Consider the following 20969-nt stretch of genomic DNA (forward strand, 5'->3'; position numbering starts at 1 on the left):
TTCCTAATGGATTTTTCAAAAAATGTGTAGGGGAGAAATTTGCCGGGTTTTTTTTCGTTTTTCAATGAAAATACCCTCGAAAAAGGTATCTTCAAAATCTAGGACGGGGAAAATTCAGAGGGGTGCAAATCTGCCCTAGCCAAGCAATTTTTGTGCTTTCCTGGCAGATTATGTAAATGCAATTATGTGTTTTGTTTAAATATATATGATTGAATTGAATTGAAATGATGCGACTGTTTGCACGCTGTCTTGTTTATGTGAGATATCTCCCCTAATGTATTGAACCAGTTAGTAATTTAAGAAAAAAAATTATCAGAGGAAGTTTTTTTTTACTTGCTTTTACACTTACGATTACTACGGGCTTGGGGTCGCTCCTTACTAGATTGCAGCTAATGCTGTTAACCATGAAAAGATAACTGTATACATTGAACTGAAGCACCATTTTTGTTTACCAAATCTTTGCCTGCTCAGGCAATATTCTACATGTCTGTTCATGCTGAGCGCACAAAAAAAAGTTTTTCAGAAGTTGTTACTAAAAACTTTATGAACTTAAGAATTTATTTCGAATTTGTCTAAGATGCTAATAATCAGGGTAATGGAAAATTTTTGAAATTTAAATATTTTGGAATTACAGAAATTATCTATGGACACAGGAAAGAGAGATGACCAGTTAATTTTTTTTTTTTCTACTGGAAAAACGGACAACAGTAAAGTTTTTGCAGGTCAGACAACGATTTCGGTGCATGGAAGACCGTTTTTTCATTGCCGCTGAAATCACCATTCAAGCTATATAGGATTTTTAAGCTTCGAAATGATGAAAAAATGTCAAACAGGAATATATTGGAATTGTAAGCGTTTAGATTATTGGCTAGAACTTGAGCTCAAACATTTATGAGGAAACAACGATAATATTTTCAACAAAATCTGCTAACAGATAATAGCAAGCTATTCGATGTTATGAAGCTTTTTTAAAAAAAAAAGAGAAAAAACCTGCTCGTCATCAAGTTTCTATTTAATGAAAAAAAAATATAACATCGAGCTCTCCTGCTTCAGAGTAACTCTATGAATCACAAGTCTAGTTATTATAAGTCTCAAAGTCAGAATGGATTCTTAACCTTCCCAATTATCACCATATTTGTTTTTTGGCTGCCGAGGTTCAATGACTCTGGGAGGTGGACGCATAGCAGGGACATCCCTTTCTTGCATAACAGGTCTTTTCAAACGCTCTTCATATTCCTCTCTGTTTCTGCGACGCAGCTCGTCGTAGCTAACAGCCTTTTCTGGTTCTGTGTTATTTACCCCTTGGTCAAGGAACCGCGAGTCCAAATCCAATGATGGAGTGTATGTGTCTGGAAATCCAGATAAAGGACGATCACCATAGCTCTCGTAATCAGGAGTTTCGTGAGGTGTGACAACACGGACTCCAAAATCCACAGGAGAATCTATGTCAGATTCGGCTATCTTTAAACCTTTTTGACGACGCAACTGATCACCCAGCTCACTCGTAGGAGATCGAATAAATTTATCTGCACATGCTTTAGAGTAGGATACTTTTCCAGCAATATAGCCTAGAAAAGATGCAGCTAGTACTTTTGGCACAACACCAAAACGAGGGCTAGCTTTTAAAAAACCGCTCCTTATTGCATACAACGTGGCAGCACTAAAGCCAAATGCAAAAGGGACACATCTGTAGTAAAAACTTTCCGATCTACATTCTGAATATATTTTCTGATCTTCTTTGGAAAGCTTAGGAAATTGGAATTGTGGTTGTTGAACTTGCTGTGCCATGATTAAATCACTCCTAAAAGAAGAAAATGGGATTACAAGTTCATTTGTAAATATTAACAGCTATCAAAACATACTCAAAATTATTTAAAGACCTTAGGTCAAAATGACCCACAATAGGCTAACAAAAAAGACAAAACAAATTATGCAATACAATTAACGACAAGACTTCAGGGAAATAAGATAAAGAAGAAAATTTGGAGATAAGTAAAGATTATATAACCTATGACAGGGCCACCAAGATTGGCAGGATGGGGGGTAAAAATACATAGGTCATGGGTACTAGGAGGCCCGGAAAGAAAAAAATGGTAGTAGTCTGTTTTTTTTTTTTCTTTTTTTAGCTTTACAGATTTACAAAGGGGAAAATCCTCCTTGCATGACCTCACAGTGGTGTCAGGGTGGACCTACCACGAATTTGCCTAAAAAATACCATGACTGCAAACACTGCTGCAGGGCGATCTTGAGGAATGGGGCTCCTTGAGTGAATTATAGCTTATCCAACCACACAGCGTTTGCACTTAATTCTGATTAATGGGATAATTCTTTTGGATTTGGTTTGTTTTAGCAGGTTATTTTGGGTTGAAAAACTTCTTCCTAGCTAAGTTGTCTATTATGGGTTGCCTCTTTGAAGTAGCATAATAATTGTAGGCATGAATATATAATAAATCGGAGGTTATAAGCTTGAGATTTCTTATGCAGGATTTCAATTATTATTGATAGAAGAGCATTGCCTAGGGTGGAAAACCATGTTGTGACCAAGATGGGCTCAGGATTGCACAAAGCCTCCACTCATACTGGAAGTCCCAGGGATTTCTTGCTTTATGGTTCCAAGCTGGCTTAAGCGGTTTGTGAAGACTTAAGATGTTTTAGTCCCCATCCTGCATTGATTCTGGGATCATTGATATTTCTGAGGCCATAATCATTTCAATGATTCAAATAATATAAAAATTCCAATGTTGCAACATTAAAGAAGAACTATCATATTGACACTTTGACTGACGAATTCAGACACTACAAAATGGACTTATTGGGAGTTTTAGAAACTCATATCCCAGGAGTTGGAAAGATATAGAATTTATTTAAACATGGTATTTTATTTGAGTATTTTAATGCACAGGTCAGTAGAAACGGGGATAGATGGTATTCAAGCCCAGGTAAATTTGGTGTAGGAAGAGAAAACAGTAATGGTTACATACTGCAGCAATTTTGTAGGTACAGCAATCTAGTTATAACCAATACAGTATTTGCTTGTAAAATGGCTCATTTGTTAACATGGTATTCACATGCTGGTACGACAGCTATCTTTAGTGATTATGTTATTGGAAACCGAGGACTGGCAGGATTGATTCAACACACTATGGTTTATAGGAGTGCAGTTACTGATACTAAAATAAATATCACCATCTAGTAGTGTCTAGGGTTAATCTAAAGCTGAAATTTGGGAAAATAGCCACCTTCCAGAAAGTTATTTCGTTGGTAGATTCCAGGTTGAGAATCTGAGAGAAATTTTCCAGGAACAAATTAAAACTAAATTGGAGAGTCTAAAATTTGACAATACAGAAGATGGATGGAATAATTTTAGGAGAATGGTATGTGGATTCACTGATGGTGTCTTAGTAAAGCTAGAAACATCATTAGGAATATTAGTGAAAATGGTTTGTGTTTATCAAATCTAGCAAAAGTGGAAAAAGCATTAAAATACGAATTACGGAGATATGAAGTGGAGGCTAAGGAAAAAATTACTGAAAATCAAGAAGATGCAGGAAGACAGCATAAAAGTAAAATACTGTGCTGCCATGTTAAATAATTGAGAGGGAAGAGTCAATCTAGACTTGTCAAGGTTAAAGATTGGAACAGGGGCACAGTTGGTGGTAAGGAAAGATTTAAAGAGAGACAGGAAGAAGATTTTGAGAATATGCTAAACTGTTCTAACATTACAGGAAAAGATACAGAAAGGAATGAAAAGTTTGTGAAACTTTGGAAGTGAAGGAAGATTTATTTTGTGAGGAAGAATAAGTGACAGTACTAAAAGGATTAAAAAAAACAATCAGGCTCAGGTGCAAGATAGTTTGGTAGATGAGTTTTTTCGTTTAAATATGTTGGTTGTGAAGTTAGAGATAAATAACTGAAAATTATGAATATGATTTTTGAAAAGGGGAAATACCCAGCAATTTTAGGAAAACTTTAACAAACAAAGGGTCCCAACAATCAATTTAATAATAACCAAGGAAATTATTAAATTAAAACACTCTGAATATACAGGGTTTCCAAATAGTCACTGAATGACAAAATGTGGAAAATGATGAACACAAACTGAAATGATACTTTTTAGACTTGATGAAACTTTTTAGACTTGAGATGCTATAAATAAAGTTTTAAGAGAAGAACAGTGTGGTTTTAGGAAAGAAGGAGGATGTGTTGACCAAATTTTCATTCTTAGATTAATAATTGAGAAGTGCCCAAGTCATCAAATCACTTTAGTCCTCAGTTCTGTTGATTATGAGCAAGCATTTGATTCAGTCAATAGAAGAGCTTTATTCAAGGTCTTATCCTTGCATGGCATACCAGATATATACATTAAAGTGATTAGTACTATGTACGAAAATAACAATGCTGAGGTTAAGATAAGATATAAAGTTAGTAGCTAGTTTTGTACTAAATCAGGAGTTTACCTGGGTTGCATTGTATTCATGATTACATGAATAATTTTCTATTAGTAAAGGAGGACATGGAATAAATTAGGGAAGTAAAACTCTCCTTGACTTGGGTAAGGATCCTAGATGAAAAAGTGAACAAAATAAATGAAGTTTTGGAGGTTTTGAGAGTTTGGGGGAGCAAGAACAGGTTTGAAAATTGATGCTAAGAAAATTAAGTTGCTAAGAATGGGAATGAGTAAAGGTGAAGAGCTGATGTTGGATGATGAAAAGATCTTTCAAGTAGACAGCTCCCCTTGCCAGGGTAGTATTATTAGGAAAGACAGTGGGTGCAGTAAAGATGTTAAAAGTACAACATCTAAGGCCCCATGGTGTTTTTTATCAGTTTGAAAAAAAGTTGTGAAGTATAGCAAGATAATTCTGCAAACCAAGATTAGAATATTGGAAGCTACAGTGATTACAGAGGTCACGTATAGTTCTGAAGCGTGGGCAAAAGACGGAGGAGGATTTTCTAGATGTTTTCCAGAGAAACAGCCTATGGATTTTTTGGGGTACCTGACTAACTGACAGTATCTCAAAGAGTAAGCTGTCAAAAATGTGGTTCAGTCCTGCTTTCTAGGGCTATAGTGAGAGAAAGATTGAGATTGCTCGGAGATATTCAGCAGATGGAGGATGGCAGATTGCCAAAGATTGTCCTTGTCAGCCAACCATCTAGGGCCAAACGAAAAGCAGGTCTGTCCCCAAATGGGGCAGGAGGATGTCCTAAGTAAAGATTTAAGAGAAATTGTAACTTCTTGGAAGGGTGTAAAGAGGGAGGCTTTGAATAGATTGGGATGAGGGAGGAGCTTGGATAGCTATGCTCGCCTCAGGCGGATTGGTGCTGCGGTCAGATTTTAGTAGCAGCAGTTTACGTATCCATAGATAAACAAGTTAAAGTCCAATTACAGAATAGAAAATTGATGTCACAGATGATGCATATTGACAAGTTTTGTGAAATAATTGAGGTCAAAAAGTTTATAAATATGTAGTTCAAGCCAGACGTTGCCATTTCACTCTTTACCAATACTAATTGGGATTAGTTGTCTCTTTTACTTGGGAATGTTATGTGTTAAATTTCATTTAGAGCTGTTTAGACAAATCTACCCCTTAACAAATAACCTTTGTACTTTGCTAGTACAGGTTAAGACTGGCATATGGCAAGCAATACCAAATTTAAACCCCTCAGATTCAGAGAGGACACAATCCAAAATAGAAGGAGAGGGGATTACAAGTTTTACTGACAGACAAGCCATTTACACAACAAAGAGTTTGGTTTGAAATGTTGAAAACAGGTCAAGTTGAAAAAAATCGCTAAATTAACTCAAGTTTAACTCATTGTTTAGACAATGTCCTTTTCTTTTCAATTTTTATCCATTCAATAGTTTTCTTTTCACCTTTAAGTCAACCATTTGAGGCTTTTCAAGCTAGCCGGTTTTAGTTGCTACCTTCAAATGCAGCTTAGAGTGACTATCAATGGGGTCAATTCATGAAAATTTAGGGGGGATTTGTTTTTCAAAATCTAGGGGGGGGGGCAAATGTTTTTAATTTTTTCGATTCTTCAGTAAAAGCACCAAAATGAGGCATTTTTCAATGAAAATCCCCCCCCCCAAAAAAACGTGTTTTTTGAAATCTAGGGAGGGGCAAAAGAATTTAGGAGGGTACATGCCTTGTCCTCAATTGATGCCAATGGTGAATGTAAAGATTTCCAACCTTATTTGAAGATGCTTGTTTATTCTTGAGGCTAAAGCTTAGGTTGTAAGCAACTATTCATAGACAATACAGACAAGGTAACTCAGTGTTCATTGTTTGAAATAGGGAGAAAAAGTCTTATTTTTGAGAAGAGACTTGATATTACTAAAAATTATAAGATCTAACAAAAATAGATTCTGATCACAAAAAGGATTCCTGTAGGTTTATCAACCATTTGAATAAGGAAATAACCAGATAGGTAAGGCACAAAAAGGGAATATGCAGCTCTTGATGATCCCTATGAGCATTCACTTATTTCATTCTGGAGAGGATAAAGTCACCAACAATTATAGACTTAAGAGACCTGGACAATGATGACAATGGACAATGAATGATGACAATGAGACCTGGACAATGATGATTACTTAGGCTTCTATAAATGCACCCGAAATGAACATTCGTAAAATAAAAACAATATCAAGCCATGTACAATTGTACATTCAATTTAAGGTACAATGAAAATAGGATGATTAATGGTAATGACCTAGATATCTTCCCTATCATAGACATCAGCTCCTCCTCTGCAATTTGACAGTTGAGGTTGGCAAAAGGTTGGAATCCAAGAGATCTTAGTGAATTTAAAGGGATAGGAACAAAACTTGAGTTGACTGAGCTACAACAAAACAAACACAATTTATCTGATGACACACTAGGTTCCTGATTAATGACTGATACAATTGACACACAAAATACTTCACTTAGAGCTGCACTAAATACAAACCAAGATAACTGTGAGGAAACAAGGAGATCTGCAAGACCTTGTACAAGTGGTTATATTTCCATTATATGTGTTTGGGGTTGAATTTAGTGCTTCCTAACCACAAAGAACAGCAACATTTCTTAGACAATATGTCCTTTGATAATAAAGAGTATTTTTTCAGTTTGAAAAAAAAATTTGAAGTATAGCAAAATAATTCTGCAAACCAGGATTAGAATATTTGAAGCTACAGTGTTTAAAGAGGTCAAGTATTGTTCTGAAGCGTGGGTCCTCTAAAAGACAGAGGATGATTTTCTAGAGAAATAACCTATGGATTTTTGTGGGTACCCGACTAACTGACTGTATCCCAAAGAGTAAGTTGTGTGAAAAACGTGGTTCAATCCTGCTTTCTAGGGCTATAGTGAGAGAAAGATTGAGATAGCTTGGACATGTTCCGCAGATAGAGGATGACAGATTGCCAAAGATTGCCCTTGTCAGCCAACCATCTAGGGTCGAACAAAAAGCAAGTTTTTTCCCCAAATGGGGCAGGAGGATGTCCCACAGAAAGATTTAAGAGAAATTGTAACTTCTTGGAAGGGTGTAAACAGGAAGGCTTTGAATAGATTGGGGTAGAGGAAAAGCATGCATAGCTATGCTGGCCTCAGGCAGCTTGGTGCTGCCCTGATGTTTTAGTAGCAGCAGCTTACATATTCATAGATAAGCATGTTAAAATCCAATTACAAAATGAAAAGATTTAAGGACTTGCCCTCCTCTTTAGCTCTGTAACAAGGATCTAATATATATTTGACCTTCAGACTTTGATGCATTGCACCAAAACTGAATATTTTTCATCAAATTCAAATTCCTGAGAACACTTGTTAGCTGTTTTTGCTATCAACACTTGGAACACAGAAAATAACTGATGGTGGATGTATATTCTTGAATCCCTAGTTCTAGGAGCAGGAGTCTCTTTCAGTTTGTGATATGAATATCTTGAAGTTCAACTTCTGATGTTAAGATGTGATTGGATAAAGACAAGTTCATTGGAATGCAAAGTAATTCTATGTGCAAAATGTTCATAAATTTGCTCTGCTTATCCCAGTCTCTAACAATAACATTTTTTTCCATCTTTCTATTTTAGAATAAATGTAGCTTTACAAGTACATAACATGTCATTTTTTGGTGAAAACATAAGTGTTTAGCAAGTATGTTCCTTGATTTTCTGTAACATGCTTGATGCATCAAATAGACCTGTCTTACAGAGATACTGTACTTTAGAGTACTGTTTGCCATCCCACACATACAATAAAGAGAGGGACCCCTTTGTATAAAAAAAGGAGATACATGAGCTTTGCCAGCCTTGTGGCAGATGTGTCATAAAGTTACAGCATGATGAAACCAATAAGTGGAGTAATGTGCAACATTAATGTCAAAAAGAAAGACAAGTCACCATTTATATAATAGCATCAAAATCTTTAATCTTCTCACATCATTGTTTATGATGTGTAGGATGATAGTCCTTTGTTGTTTTGTTGTGTACAACTAATATTTGTAAAATTAGCAGCTTAAAAACCCAATTTTTTGTCAATACCTGGGACAAGCTAAAGGTAATAAAAGTGCAGAAATTTCAGATGGCTTGAAAACTTAATCTGGAAAAGGCACAAGAAAAGCTTATGGGTGCTTACATCTAAGATATGAACAAATCTGTCAGGTTTTATAAATATTTGCAACCATTGGTATCAGTATCTTCTATTGTGTAGTGAAATAAGTTTCAATTTCTTAGTTCAAATTATTAGCCTAATAGTAGGAAGGGTTACTTCAATACAATATAATATGTTTCAAAATTTGTTTTTCAGTTCAGTCAAGTGTAAGAAACTACAACCACTTTTCCTATTAAAGTGAAAAAATACTAAGGTATGAATAAGGTATAAATAAGGGTTGAAGCTGATAAAGAGAAAATTTTTCAAAATGGCAAGCATTAAGATTTCTTTTAATCTTAGCATCCCCACTAGGAGAACACCTGGCTGCCCTCTTCTTTTCCCAGAAAAGTCAAACCAATCCCTGCACTTGTCTATAAATGAAGAAATGTATGAAGTTTTGCTAAAGATGATAAAATGCTTCTGAAGACAGCAAGGATTGAGTTTCCTTAATGATTTTCAACTAATTGCTACTAAATGAATTTGACCACTTCTCCAAATCAAAGTTGATTAGTTGCAGCTAACACAGAAAAAACAAATAGTTCAAGCCTCATATGAATAGCAGGAAACTATTGGGTGCTACTTCAGAAATGACATTTGAAGGAGATTTAGACCTACCAATTCTAAAAGTATCACAGACTAAGGTGAAGATAGAAGATCTATCTCAGCTGAAATCAGGACCAGAAACTCCAAGGCAGAGAACTGGCAAACCAATTACCAATCTCAAAGTAGACATGATGAACTCTTTGAGACAATACACATCCAGTATAGGTAGTCTTAGTATAGCTTCAAATTGTGACTATCATAACCATTACCATAAATTTACCTCCAATGGCACTAATTTAATTGTATATTAAGATATTTTGGTAAAATTCTAGTTAATTGACTTTTTGCTATCTTGGAAAGGGTTTAGGCTAGGAAAATGAAACTTTCAGGGATGGGTCTACAGGCTAAAGTATGTCCTGGGAAGGTATTTAAAGTACCTACCTCACCTCCTTCTCCCTCTAGAGGGCCCTGAAATTTGCCTACATGACAGGTATATACCTATTGAAATTTTGACAAAACAACATTTTACCTTAATTTTCAGTTACTAGTTTCTTTTACTCAGCCAAGTTCTAAAAATGCAATTCCTATTATTTGAGTAGAATTTTGAGCCATATCAGTTTTTTTTCAAATTTAGGAATGTATTTGCATATCTGTAAAACCTTATAAAATGGAATTAAGCAAAGTTATGAAGCTGAAAACAATTTTGTTGTACTTCAATTAAGCAGAAGATCTATTTTGCAGGGTTTCACTTTTAGCCGATAACACACATATTTTTAAAGGTCATCAAAGGTCAGGGCCCTCTAGGGGGAGAAGGAGTGGATTAAGTTGTTTCAAAATACCTTCCCAGGACATACTTTAGCATGTAGACCCATCCCTGAAAGTTTCATTTTCCTAACCTAAACCCTTTCCAAGATAGCAAGAAGTCAATTAACTAGAATTTTACCAGGTGTTTCTTTTGTCTTAACTCCCAGCATTACCTGGTTTCACCAGGGGGTGATTAATATATTTGGAAAGGGTATTGATAGTCAGCTCAAATGCCATGTTCTTTTTTAGCTAGAGGATTAATACAAGAATAAAAATTATTTCAATAATTGCAAAGCAAAAGAATAAAAATCGACAGAATCCAGGCATTAGCCTAAATGGAATCTAGGATTCAATTTAACTGAAAGCACCTAGCCTAAAAAATCACTTAAATAAAACTGAAGTAAAAAATTTATTATGTAATTAGTTTAAAGGGGAATCTGGCATTAAAATTACCTAACTACAGTTTTAATTGGTTTTGATTAAAAGACCATTGCTAAACAATAAAAAAAAAATGCATTACTTTAAATGGTTACAATAGTAGCGTTTTTTGATTTCAAAGTTTTAGCTCAGGGTAGCTTCACAATGTTGCCAGTGCAAAGTGTTAGTTCTCGTTCCGGTCCACACAAAAAGAGATAAGACAAGGCTGCTTGCGGATACTATAGATGAATCTCTTTAATTGACCATGCGATAAGAATCTTAGGTATAATTCTCTTAAGTAGATTTATTTAATAGATAATATTCACGATCTAAGCTCATCCAGCAACAGTGCAAAAATATTATCAATGACTGCTCGTCGCTTTCATTCACTTAATTGCTGGTTTTGACTCCCTTATCAGAAAGGAACTATAGATAATTAAGGATGAATATGTAGTGCTACAGGACTTCATCGATATATTTTTAAGCGGGTACATGGAAACCAAGACTTTTGTCAGTAACTCAGGAAACGATGCTCCTAAGTTCTAAACTGAGCTTCAGGTCAAAGAGGTATGTCCTGTATTGCCCAATTTATTCAACTACGTGATAGATTGGATAATGAAAATTGCCATGATAAATCATAGAGAAGTCGTCTTTGGGGTATTGAATGGTTTTCTTCAATCTTTGGTAGAGTTAAACTTTGTGGACAACGTTGCCTTGCTGAAAACCTCCATCGACAGTTTACAAAACATGGTTGAAGATGTCTCTGAAGCCTTGAAGTTTATTGGGCCTATCATAAGCAGCTCTAAGACAAAAGTGATGACCTTCAACCATTCTGCTTTATCTCGGATGGCAAAACAAGTAGAAATGGCAGGGAATTCAAGAGTCATGATTTTATTGTGACAACAGATGGTGGAGCTGGAAAAAATATTTCTACCTGCATATCAAAGGCATGGAGAGTCCTCATCAGTGCTGCAACAAGTACTCCAAATTTTTACTTAAGTATCAAGTATTAAGTACTCATTGTTTTTTTCTTAAATATCAAGTAATAAGTACTTTCCAAATTCTTACTTAAGTATCAAATATCAAGTACTTGCCAAAATTGTACTTAAGTATTACTTCAAGTACTACTTCAAGTATTTATTCTATACATATATATATATATATATATATATATATATATATATATATATATATATATATATATATATATATATATATAAAAGTAGATAATAAAGTAGATAGTCTTTTTACATAAATTATCACTGGAAGACCGAATCCGAGAAGGCACGTCTATTAAACCAAATCGAGCAATTATTTTTCTGTTTTGGTGCCATCTAGGAAGCCGGAGGAGGAATTTGCAATATCTGAAATGATCCGCACGTAGAGTATAAGGATTCTTCTTACGAAACAGATGAGCCATGCCTGATAAAAACAAAAGAACAGGGGCGCAATAAGTGTTATAAATCATGCACAAACCGTTCCGGTAATAACGGCTTTTGTTTGGGGATATTTTTCCGTAAGCGACGCGTAGGTTTTTCACGGCTTGATTCACTAGGGATGAAAAGGTAGTGGAAAGTGCTGGACCGAAACACAGACTAAGTCAACTAACTAAAGAAGAACATGGCAGAATTGCAGTCCCAGCAACGAATGGAGCAACCACATAAGGGCTATTAAAACAAATAAACTCGCATTTAGACGCATTAACTGACGGTCCAATCTTAGATAGTTCAATGGTTAATATAGTAAAATCATAAAGCAATCCACGGCGAGTCCGGGCAACAAGAAGAACGTCGTCTGCATATCCAAAAGAAGACAAACCAATATTACCGTAAGAAACAGAACTTTTAAGGGGACGCAAGAACGATGTAAGCACACATTTAAAAATTTAACTACCCCAAAGAGAGTGGATCCAGTCCGGTTTCGCCAATCCCGTATCTACGACATTTGCTTATTCTAACCACCAAGTTTCATCCCGATCTCTCCACTCTAAGCGTTTTCCAAGATTTCCGGTTTCCCCCTCGAACTCTCCCCTATTGTCACCAGAACTGGTCAGGGTTTAAAATAAGAGATCTGTGACATAAGTTCCTTCTTAATATCAAATTCCAAAATACCTCACGAATGGTCACCCGCTCTTAACTTAAAAATACCTCAATTTTTTTAATGTTGCCGAATTAACACCCCCTCCAACTCCCCCAAAGAGAGCGAATCCATTTCGGTTATGTCAATCACGTATCTAGGACTTGGGCTTATTCTTCCCACCAAGTTTCATCCTTATCACTCCACTCTAAGCGTTTTCCAAGATTTCCGTCCCCCCCCCAAATGGTTCTGTTTATGTCAATCATGTATCTAGGACTTGTGCTTATTTCTCCCTCTAAGTTTCATCCCGATCCCTCCACTCTAAGAATTTTCCAAGATTTTAGGTCCCCCTCGAATGTCACCTGATCCGGTTGGAATTTAAAGTAAGAGCTCTGAGACATGATATCCATCTAAATATCAAATTTAATTAAGATCCGATCTAATTTTTCCAAAATAACCACCCTCCCACTCCCCCCCAGATAGTCGAATCGGGGAAACAACTAGTTCAAATTTAATCTGGTCTGGTCCCTGATACGCCTGCCAAATTTCGTCGTCCTAGCTTATCTGGAAAAGCCTAAGCTAGCAAGACCGAAACTGACAGACCGACAGACCTACAGAATTTGCGATCACTGTATGTCACTTGGTAAATACCAAGTACCATACAAAATAATTTTTCTCTGGGGACAGAATATTTGGTTGAAGGTTGGCTTCAGTATGACTTATTTTGGAAAAGGGTTATTTCCAGGCTTTGGGCAAGCCATGGGTAGAAGTAGTTATAGGCCCTACTAAACTGAAGGAAAACTCGACTTTCTTAAAACTTGAAACTCCCTCCCCCTCGCCCTATTTTAGATAGGGCTTGTGATTCCAGAGCTCGATATGAGCCCTGATCCTAGTCATCTTTGGTCTAGCTTTCATTTGGATCCGTTGCTCCATTCGCAAGATATACAAAATTAAACCAAAAGCTTTACTTTTTTCAGCACTTAAACCCTCTCTCCCTCGTTCTATTTGAGCTAGGGTTTTCATCTCAAAACTTGATGCCTGTCACAGTCTTAGGCTACTTTGGTTCAATATCCACTGAGATCCATCAATCTCTCGCAACCTACACTGAATTAAGTAAAAAACTCAACTTTTAATTGAGCTTGGGTCTCCATCCCAGAACTTAATGCATATCATACTCTTAGACATCTTTATTCAATTTTCATCAAAATTCATCTCCATATGCAAGTTACAGTGAATTAAATGAAAAACTCGAATTTTTTTTAACACTTAAAGCCCCATCGCCCTAATTAAGCTCAATTTTAATCCAAATAGTTCAATTTCAATACAAATCCGCTATACTCGATTGCACAGACGGACGGACAGACAGACAGATCTCAAAAACCTATCTTGATGGATATTTTCCACTGTCCAAATAGGTGATGATACCTGCATGATGATATGCCATTGTTTTTCTTGTTTTGGATCCAATTAGCCAACATGGCTACCTAAAACACTGTAAAATCCGTCTGTCCGCCTATCTGTCTGTCCGTCCGTCTGTGTAATCACGTATAGGGGGAGAAACGTTGGTTGGATTTGGACGAAAATTTTGATGGTTAGATTTAGTGCCAAAGATCATGAGATACATCAAGTTGAAAGATGAAGACCCTAGCTCAAATAAAACAGGGGGGAGAGGGCTCTACCTGCTAAAAACAGTTTTTCGTTTAATTCAGAGGAACTTGCGAATGGAGTGATGGATCTGAATGAAAATTGAACCAAAGAGACCTAAGACCATGACACAAATCAAATTTTGAGATAAAGACCCTAGCTTAAATATAACAAGGGGGAGTGGGTTTTAATTCCTGAAAAATTTAAGTTTTCTGTTTAATTTATTATAACTTGCAAATGGAGTAACGGATCCGAATCTAAACTAGACCAAAGATGCCTAAGATCAGGGCTCATATCAAGTTCCGGTATCACAAAACCTATCTCAAATAGGGTGAGAGGGAGAGGGTCTCGAGTCTTAATAAAGTTGAGTTTTCCTTTAATTTAGTAGGGCCTATAACTTATGAATGGAGTGACAAATCTGAAGTCAGAATCGTCTGAATACCTGAATTTGCTGAAACGAATTTGACAAAATACCACTGCATTGGATCCTGCTAGAATTACCTAGCAGGCCGACCTGGCCGAGTGGGTCGGTGCGCTGGATTCGGGATCCTTTATCTGAGAGGACGCGGGTTCGAATCCCAGTGTACCCAATTCTTCAGTTTGGGACGGGGGTCAGTGGCGTGACTCTGTAAGCTTAGCCATAGTCGACCCAGCTCTAAATGGGTACCTTTAGAAATCTGGGGAAGGTAAACAGGAAGGGTGTGCGAAAGCACAGGATGGCTGGCCCCCAACCCCCCATGGTATTTTCTGGCTGAAGGGCCAAGAAACGGAGATCAGCACCGCCGGTACGGACTGTAAAGTCTAATACCGTATCCTTTACCTTTTTTTTATTGCAGACAACATTTAGATGGGCAAAGATTCATAGCTTCAGTAGTTTTACCAATAATATGGTCCTGAAGATGATGAAATGGTAGAAATCTGGTTCAGTTGACGAGATGACAAAACTTAAACATTAATGGTAGAAATATAAGCCCAAACAGACTATAGCATGCAACATTTAGCACAAAACAAGGGATTTTAGCTCACTGTCGACCAGTGAACTGCGAAATAATTTCAATTTTCTTTGTTATATAACTTTTAAACTAAAATTAAACCAAGTGTTAATAATACTATATTTTTTTTCGTCAAAAACAAATACCTTATTTCATATCCAAAAATAGGGCATGGAGGTATATCTGAGTTTACTCTAAATCTAAAGGGTGATGTTTTCTTGTACATTGCCAAAGCACAGACACACAAAAGCTATATCTGAGTTGGCTCTAAATCTAAAGGTGATGTTTTCTTGTACATTGCCGAAGCACACACACACAAAATTTTCGTGTCAAAGGTAAAGTATTTGAAAAACAAGTACATTAAAAGTATCTGAAGCAATAAGTATTTCGTAATCTTACTTAAGTATCAAGTAATAAGTACACCCTAGAGTTTTTACTTAAGTACAAGTACAAGTAATGGAAAATTTTACTTAAGTAGTACTTCAAGTAAAAGTACTTCAAGTAAGTGACAGTACTGGTCCTCATCAGTCTTTAAAAGGGGCTGTGGGCCAAATATGAATCTCAACTAACACCAAAGTTAGAGTCAGATTTCATTTAATTAATAATTCACTCAATGTCCAGTCTTTCATGACTTATTACCTGGAATTTTTTATTTTTATTTTTGTTTCTGTAAACAGCTAATTTTATACTTAAAAAAGGAATTTTGAACAACGTTGGATAGTTTTTGATTTGATTCTGCTGGAAAAAAAAAGATTTAGACTTTGTCAAAAAGAGGCTGAGTTTACCTGTCTTGCTTGTTAGTTTCCACAGTATCTAGGTAGAAGTTAATTTTGCGTTTCTATGGTTCTGATATAGGTATCTAATTTTTAAGGGATTAATTTAACAAACTTTTACAAAAAAAAAATTTTCGAAGAAAAATAAAGAGCTCTGTTTAGCCAAAAATGAGCAGAAATAAAGTCAAATAATCTTCCAAGCGCAAAACTACCACAAACCACTATCAATGAAAAAAAATAAAACTCAGAAGGAACAGAAATTACAATAAATAGCCCAGTCAAGCTTAAAATGATTAGAAATTAAAATGAGTAGGGTTGATAATCACGATGCCTTCTTAAGACTTGAACATAATTTGAGCTTTACTGAAAAAACACAACAAACCAAAAATAACCATGGATTGCCAGTTTAATTGACAAATACTGATATCTATTTCTTAAAGATTTGATACTATTTTATTTATGAAAGAAAAAAGTGAAAACATTTAAGATATATTTCGTTTTCTGTAAAGCGCAAATTGTGTTATGGTCCTGAGAAGACATGGGGGCTATCAGCCCTTTTTGAACGTTTCTACGACATTTCCTTCGATACTAAGTGCCCTGGAGTAAGAAAAACCAAAAAAAACATGTGCCCACATCGCTTTTTACTGAGGCAGCTCTATTCCACTGCCTTTAATTAAGGAGTTTTCTCAGAAATAGTTTTTATATCCTTGAAAGGCTTTTATGGCTATCACTTATTTCACTCAACTAATAAAAAAAAATTCTGAAAAGGATGTTTTTCATAGAAAAGTAAAGGCCATAATAAACATAAGATAAGCAGAAATAAATTGCTATATTAATTGAAGCTTAAACCACCGGGAATTACTATTAAAGAATAAATGAAACCCGAAACGAGCAAAATTTAAATATTGTCACAGCAAGCAAAAATATAATAGGTGCTAACATTATAGAATGATTAAATCTTAAAACGAACGTAACTTAAATTTAATATACAAATGAAGCTCAAAACGGACAAAATCACTTCAAACAAGAGTATGGTTACTGTCCATTCCCTAACTGTGAAATGCTAAGACCTACTCCGTCATGGGCAGTCTACTGAAAATAAATTATGTTACAAATCTTTTCTTCTGTATTTATTACAAATCTAAACATCATTAAAATAAAAATTACAGTGAAATACGATATTGAACAAATGACTTTTCATCAGTTAATGTCATTATATATCAAAAAATAAATTCAATTTATTAGTACTTTCCATGACTGTTCAAGAAGCATATAGTTTTCATTACAAACAAGAGTATTGCTACTGTCCCCTTCCCTAACTGTAAAAGCTTAAAGCCTATTGCATCGTTAGCGGTTTACTCGGAACGATTTATATTATAAATAATCTCTTCTGTACTTATTAAAACATTGAAAATGAAAATTACAGTGAAATAGAATCTTGAACTCATGAAATCTAAGCAATTAATATCACTACGTGTCAAATATTCAGATCAATTTTATTAGTTACTTCTAAAAGGTTTAAATATACATATAGTTTTCAGTAAAGCGCCAATGACGCAGTAGGTCTTAAGTTTTTACAGTTAGGGAAGGGGTGTTAGCCAAACTCTTGTTTGTAGTGATCTTATCTGTTTTAAGCTTGATTTATATATTCAATTTAAGTTTTACTCGCTTTAAGATTTTTTTGTTTATTTATATTAGCAACTGGTGTATGTTTGAGTAATTTAGGCCGTATAATCTAGTAATTTAGGCCGTATGCGACGCCACGCGTCCTAGCAAATTTTTCCAAATCCATAGCCATCAGCCAGCATTATTGATTATGTACACCTGATTAGTAAGTAAAGGATGTTATTGTTTACATATGCAAATTTACTGAGGATGACGTAATTTCATGTGACTTGTATTTTTGCTAGAGCTCAAGGGTCGTTAGTCAAGTGGGGAACCCCCTGGTATGAATGAGGATGACGTATTGAGCACAATTGGGCGTTACGTAATACTTTAGGAAATATTTTTTTTCTTCAGGATATATTTTTTCTTCTAGACATTTTTTATTTCTTTCTTCAAGATATTTATCAAGATTTTTTGTTCAAGACGTTTTTTCCTCGAGATGTTTCATTACGGCATTCCCCAAGTCGCTTATGCAAGGCATGTTTTGATTCAGGAAACCTTTATAAGGCGTCATCAAAGGTTTTTATCCGGTGTAGGAATCGAACGTAAGACCAAGTATCTCACAATGCAGTGACACCTTAGTCATCTGAACAGGCAAGCAATTGTTATTATCACATTCTTGGAAGTTGATTCCATGCAATTGGCTTCACGATCTTAATGTCAATTTTCCCGTATTCCCTTTCTCCGTAAGCTATGAATTGCGTGCTTCTTATCCCAGTGAAATAATTCCCATGGAAGGGAGAAATCGATTACTAGAAATATGTGTAGGGGACATTATTGTTTTACATTAACGCACACGTGGGTGTTACATCATAGCTAAGTAAATTGATCTAATTCGACATCTTTTCGTCTTTAATTTTATACTTCCTTATTGTTAAAAGGGACATGGACTTAAAAAATTTCATTGAATAAGCCTTCTCCTTTTTGTTGAAAAGACTATAAAATTAAAAAAAACTTTAAGACTTTAAAAAACGCATCAAAAACTTGTTTATATTCAATTTTGTTACGTTTCTACGAGTCGGACAAACATTTCCACGGGGTTCAAACCTCCTGACTCCCCCCTATATACGGCCTAGGCATCGCCATAACGAAAACGTTCCGCTGATCGTATGGATACAATTGATATTATTGTGATTAAGCACCACAGAAGTTAGTTAGAGTAAACTTACTCTAACAGAAGTTAGTTTCTTTTTAGTCGACACTTGGTCTAAAGAGTAGCAAAAACATAACACCAATTGTTTGATTGCACTTTTCAGTATTGATCTCTTTAAAAACCAAAGTTTTTTTTTACAATCAAATAGTTGTGGTAAAAAATCCGTAAGTAAGTAGTGATGTAGCTCAATGATAACAATAGAAAGAGTCTTGATAACAATAGATAAATCTAAAGAAATAAATTTTGATGTTTGTTCAAAATTTTGCCCAATTTTTGAAAAAGGGGGAAGACATACCCTAGACATCAAGTGATCTTAATGAAAATCACACCATCAGGATCAGCAGATCAGAGAACCTTACTCTATAGGTTTGAAGCTTCTATATACAAAAATATGGATTTTTGCATTTTTTGCCAGAAGAATGATACGGAATTTTTTCCCAGGGGTTATCATCTATAACCAGTGATCCTGGGAGATCAGGAAAAGGCTCATTTGATCGGAAACCAGAAATTCTAGTGTCCTTTTTAATTGACCGAAAATACTAAGGGGAAGCTAGCCCCCTTCCCACGCTCCTCTTTTTCCTATGTTTGCCAGATGAAAATTTTGAGATAGCCATTTTTCTGAACGTAGTAAAACGATTTAATAACTATGTCTGTGAGGATAATTGGACCCCCCTTATTTTCCAAGGAAAGAGCTGCAAGCTATGAACTTTGAATAATGCTCACAAGTAGCATTGGTTATTTCGAAGTATACAGAAAAAACCTGGGGTTGGACTACGGGGTAGGATATTTTTCAAGGAGGAATTTTTGTGGGAGATGAGAATTTTCCATTGTGGGGGAGCCAGATTTCCCGGTATCATTCACAAATTTTCGAAAATTAAATGAGAAAAACGAGTTATTTAACCAAAAGTAAGGAGCAACATTAAAAAAACAAAAAAAATTATTGTGCATAAAAGAGGGCTGCCCCCTCCTCAATGCCTTGCTCTTTGCAGGTAACAATTCTGGCACTGAGACTTGATAATTTTTATTACAATGGTACGGGAGTACGCCTGTCTTCTTTTTACTTTCTATTGAATGCTAATACCGAAAGATTGTGATATGATTTATCACGAGGTAACTTATCACCCGCGCTACGAGCGAGAAGCTGACCCCCGTTGTCAACTGTTTTTTTTTAGTTATGCAATATGTTTAAACACTATCATCTCTGTAAATTTTATTCTAGTTTTATTCTAATTATATCCACCAACAGTAATGAAGAATCCAAAAATTTTTCAATCCACAAAAATTTAATCTCTTACTATCATGACAATGCTCACATACATTTCCAATGATGTCACCATTAATGTTGGTTTCATAGTTCAAATATTTATCTTCGTCAGTATTGAATGCTGCGATTACTCTATTATGTGCACATACTTTCTTAGAGTGTTTCATCTTTACTTTTTCATCATTGCTATTATTCTGTTCAATGATGATGTTTGATGGTAAACTACCAATTATACTATTAACGTTCAGTCTTGCTTGGCTTTTCATTGAAGTGTCTTTAATTTCCTTCGGGATGTTATCTGCCCTTGCCCTTTTAATTTTGCCCTCGATTTCACTGTCTATTACCATATTATTTTTACATAGGTTACAGTTCCGAGACATTGATAAGATATGATTTATGAGGTTGATGCTGGAGTATTCTCGTCTTACTTTCACGTTCTGTTGAATTGTAATACCAAAAATCTGTTAATATGATGTATCAACGGGTAAAGTTTTACCGGTACCATAAGCAAGAAGTTGGCTCTCATCATCAGCTATTAGTTTTAGGCTTGCATTATCTTTAAGCACTATGATCTCTGGAAATTTTACTCAGTCATATCCACCACTACGATCATTGAATTTGTTTCGGTTCTCCGAAGAAATTTAATCTTTCACTGCCAAAAACAACACTCGCATACATTTCCATTGATATTATCATTAGTGCTTGTTTCGCAGTTCGAATATTTGTCCTTGTCAGTATTCAATGAGACGAAAACCTTATCATGTAGACATATTTTCTCGAAATAATTCATCTTTACTTTTTTAGAATAAGACGTTTGTCTTTATTTGTCCAGTGTACAATTAAAATTGATCGAAACCATACAATAAACTAACTGTTATCGTTGACTAACCAGATTACCGATGGGATGGCCACTAAGAAAAAAATCCAAAAACTATGTTCAACAAAGATTAAATGTCATTTTAAGACATGGAAAAATGCTAAAAAAAATCTTACTCTAAACAAAAATCGAATTTC

At 35.3% G+C, this 20969-nt stretch overlaps 1 protein-coding gene across 2 annotated transcripts; it reads right to left on the minus strand.

Annotated features, from left to right (window-relative positions):
• Nucleotides 1–994: 994 nt before the first annotated feature.
• LOC136034787 (OCIA domain-containing protein 1-like) lies at nucleotides 995–10605 on the minus strand. Of its 2 annotated transcripts, none has more exons than XM_065716198.1 (2): nucleotides 10492–10605; nucleotides 995–1801 (listed from the first exon to the last, which is right to left on the minus strand). In XM_065716198.1, exon 2 carries the CDS (start codon nucleotides 1786–1788, stop codon nucleotides 1111–1113), a length of 678 nt encoding a protein of 225 aa, XP_065572270.1. In that variant the 5' UTR covers nucleotides 1789–1801; nucleotides 10492–10605; the 3' UTR covers nucleotides 995–1110. The 2 variants fall into 2 exon arrangements, with proteins under 2 accessions (XP_065572270.1, XP_065572272.1); XM_065716200.1 differs by having other exon boundaries at nucleotides 10425–10504.
• Between the last annotated feature and the right edge of the window lie 10364 nt (nucleotides 10606–20969).

The sequence above is a fragment of the Artemia franciscana genome, chromosome 13 (genome assembly GCF_032884065.1).
Source record: "Artemia franciscana chromosome 13, ASM3288406v1, whole genome shotgun sequence".
In the NCBI taxonomy this organism is placed as follows: Eukaryota; Metazoa; Arthropoda; class Branchiopoda; order Anostraca; family Artemiidae; genus Artemia; species Artemia franciscana.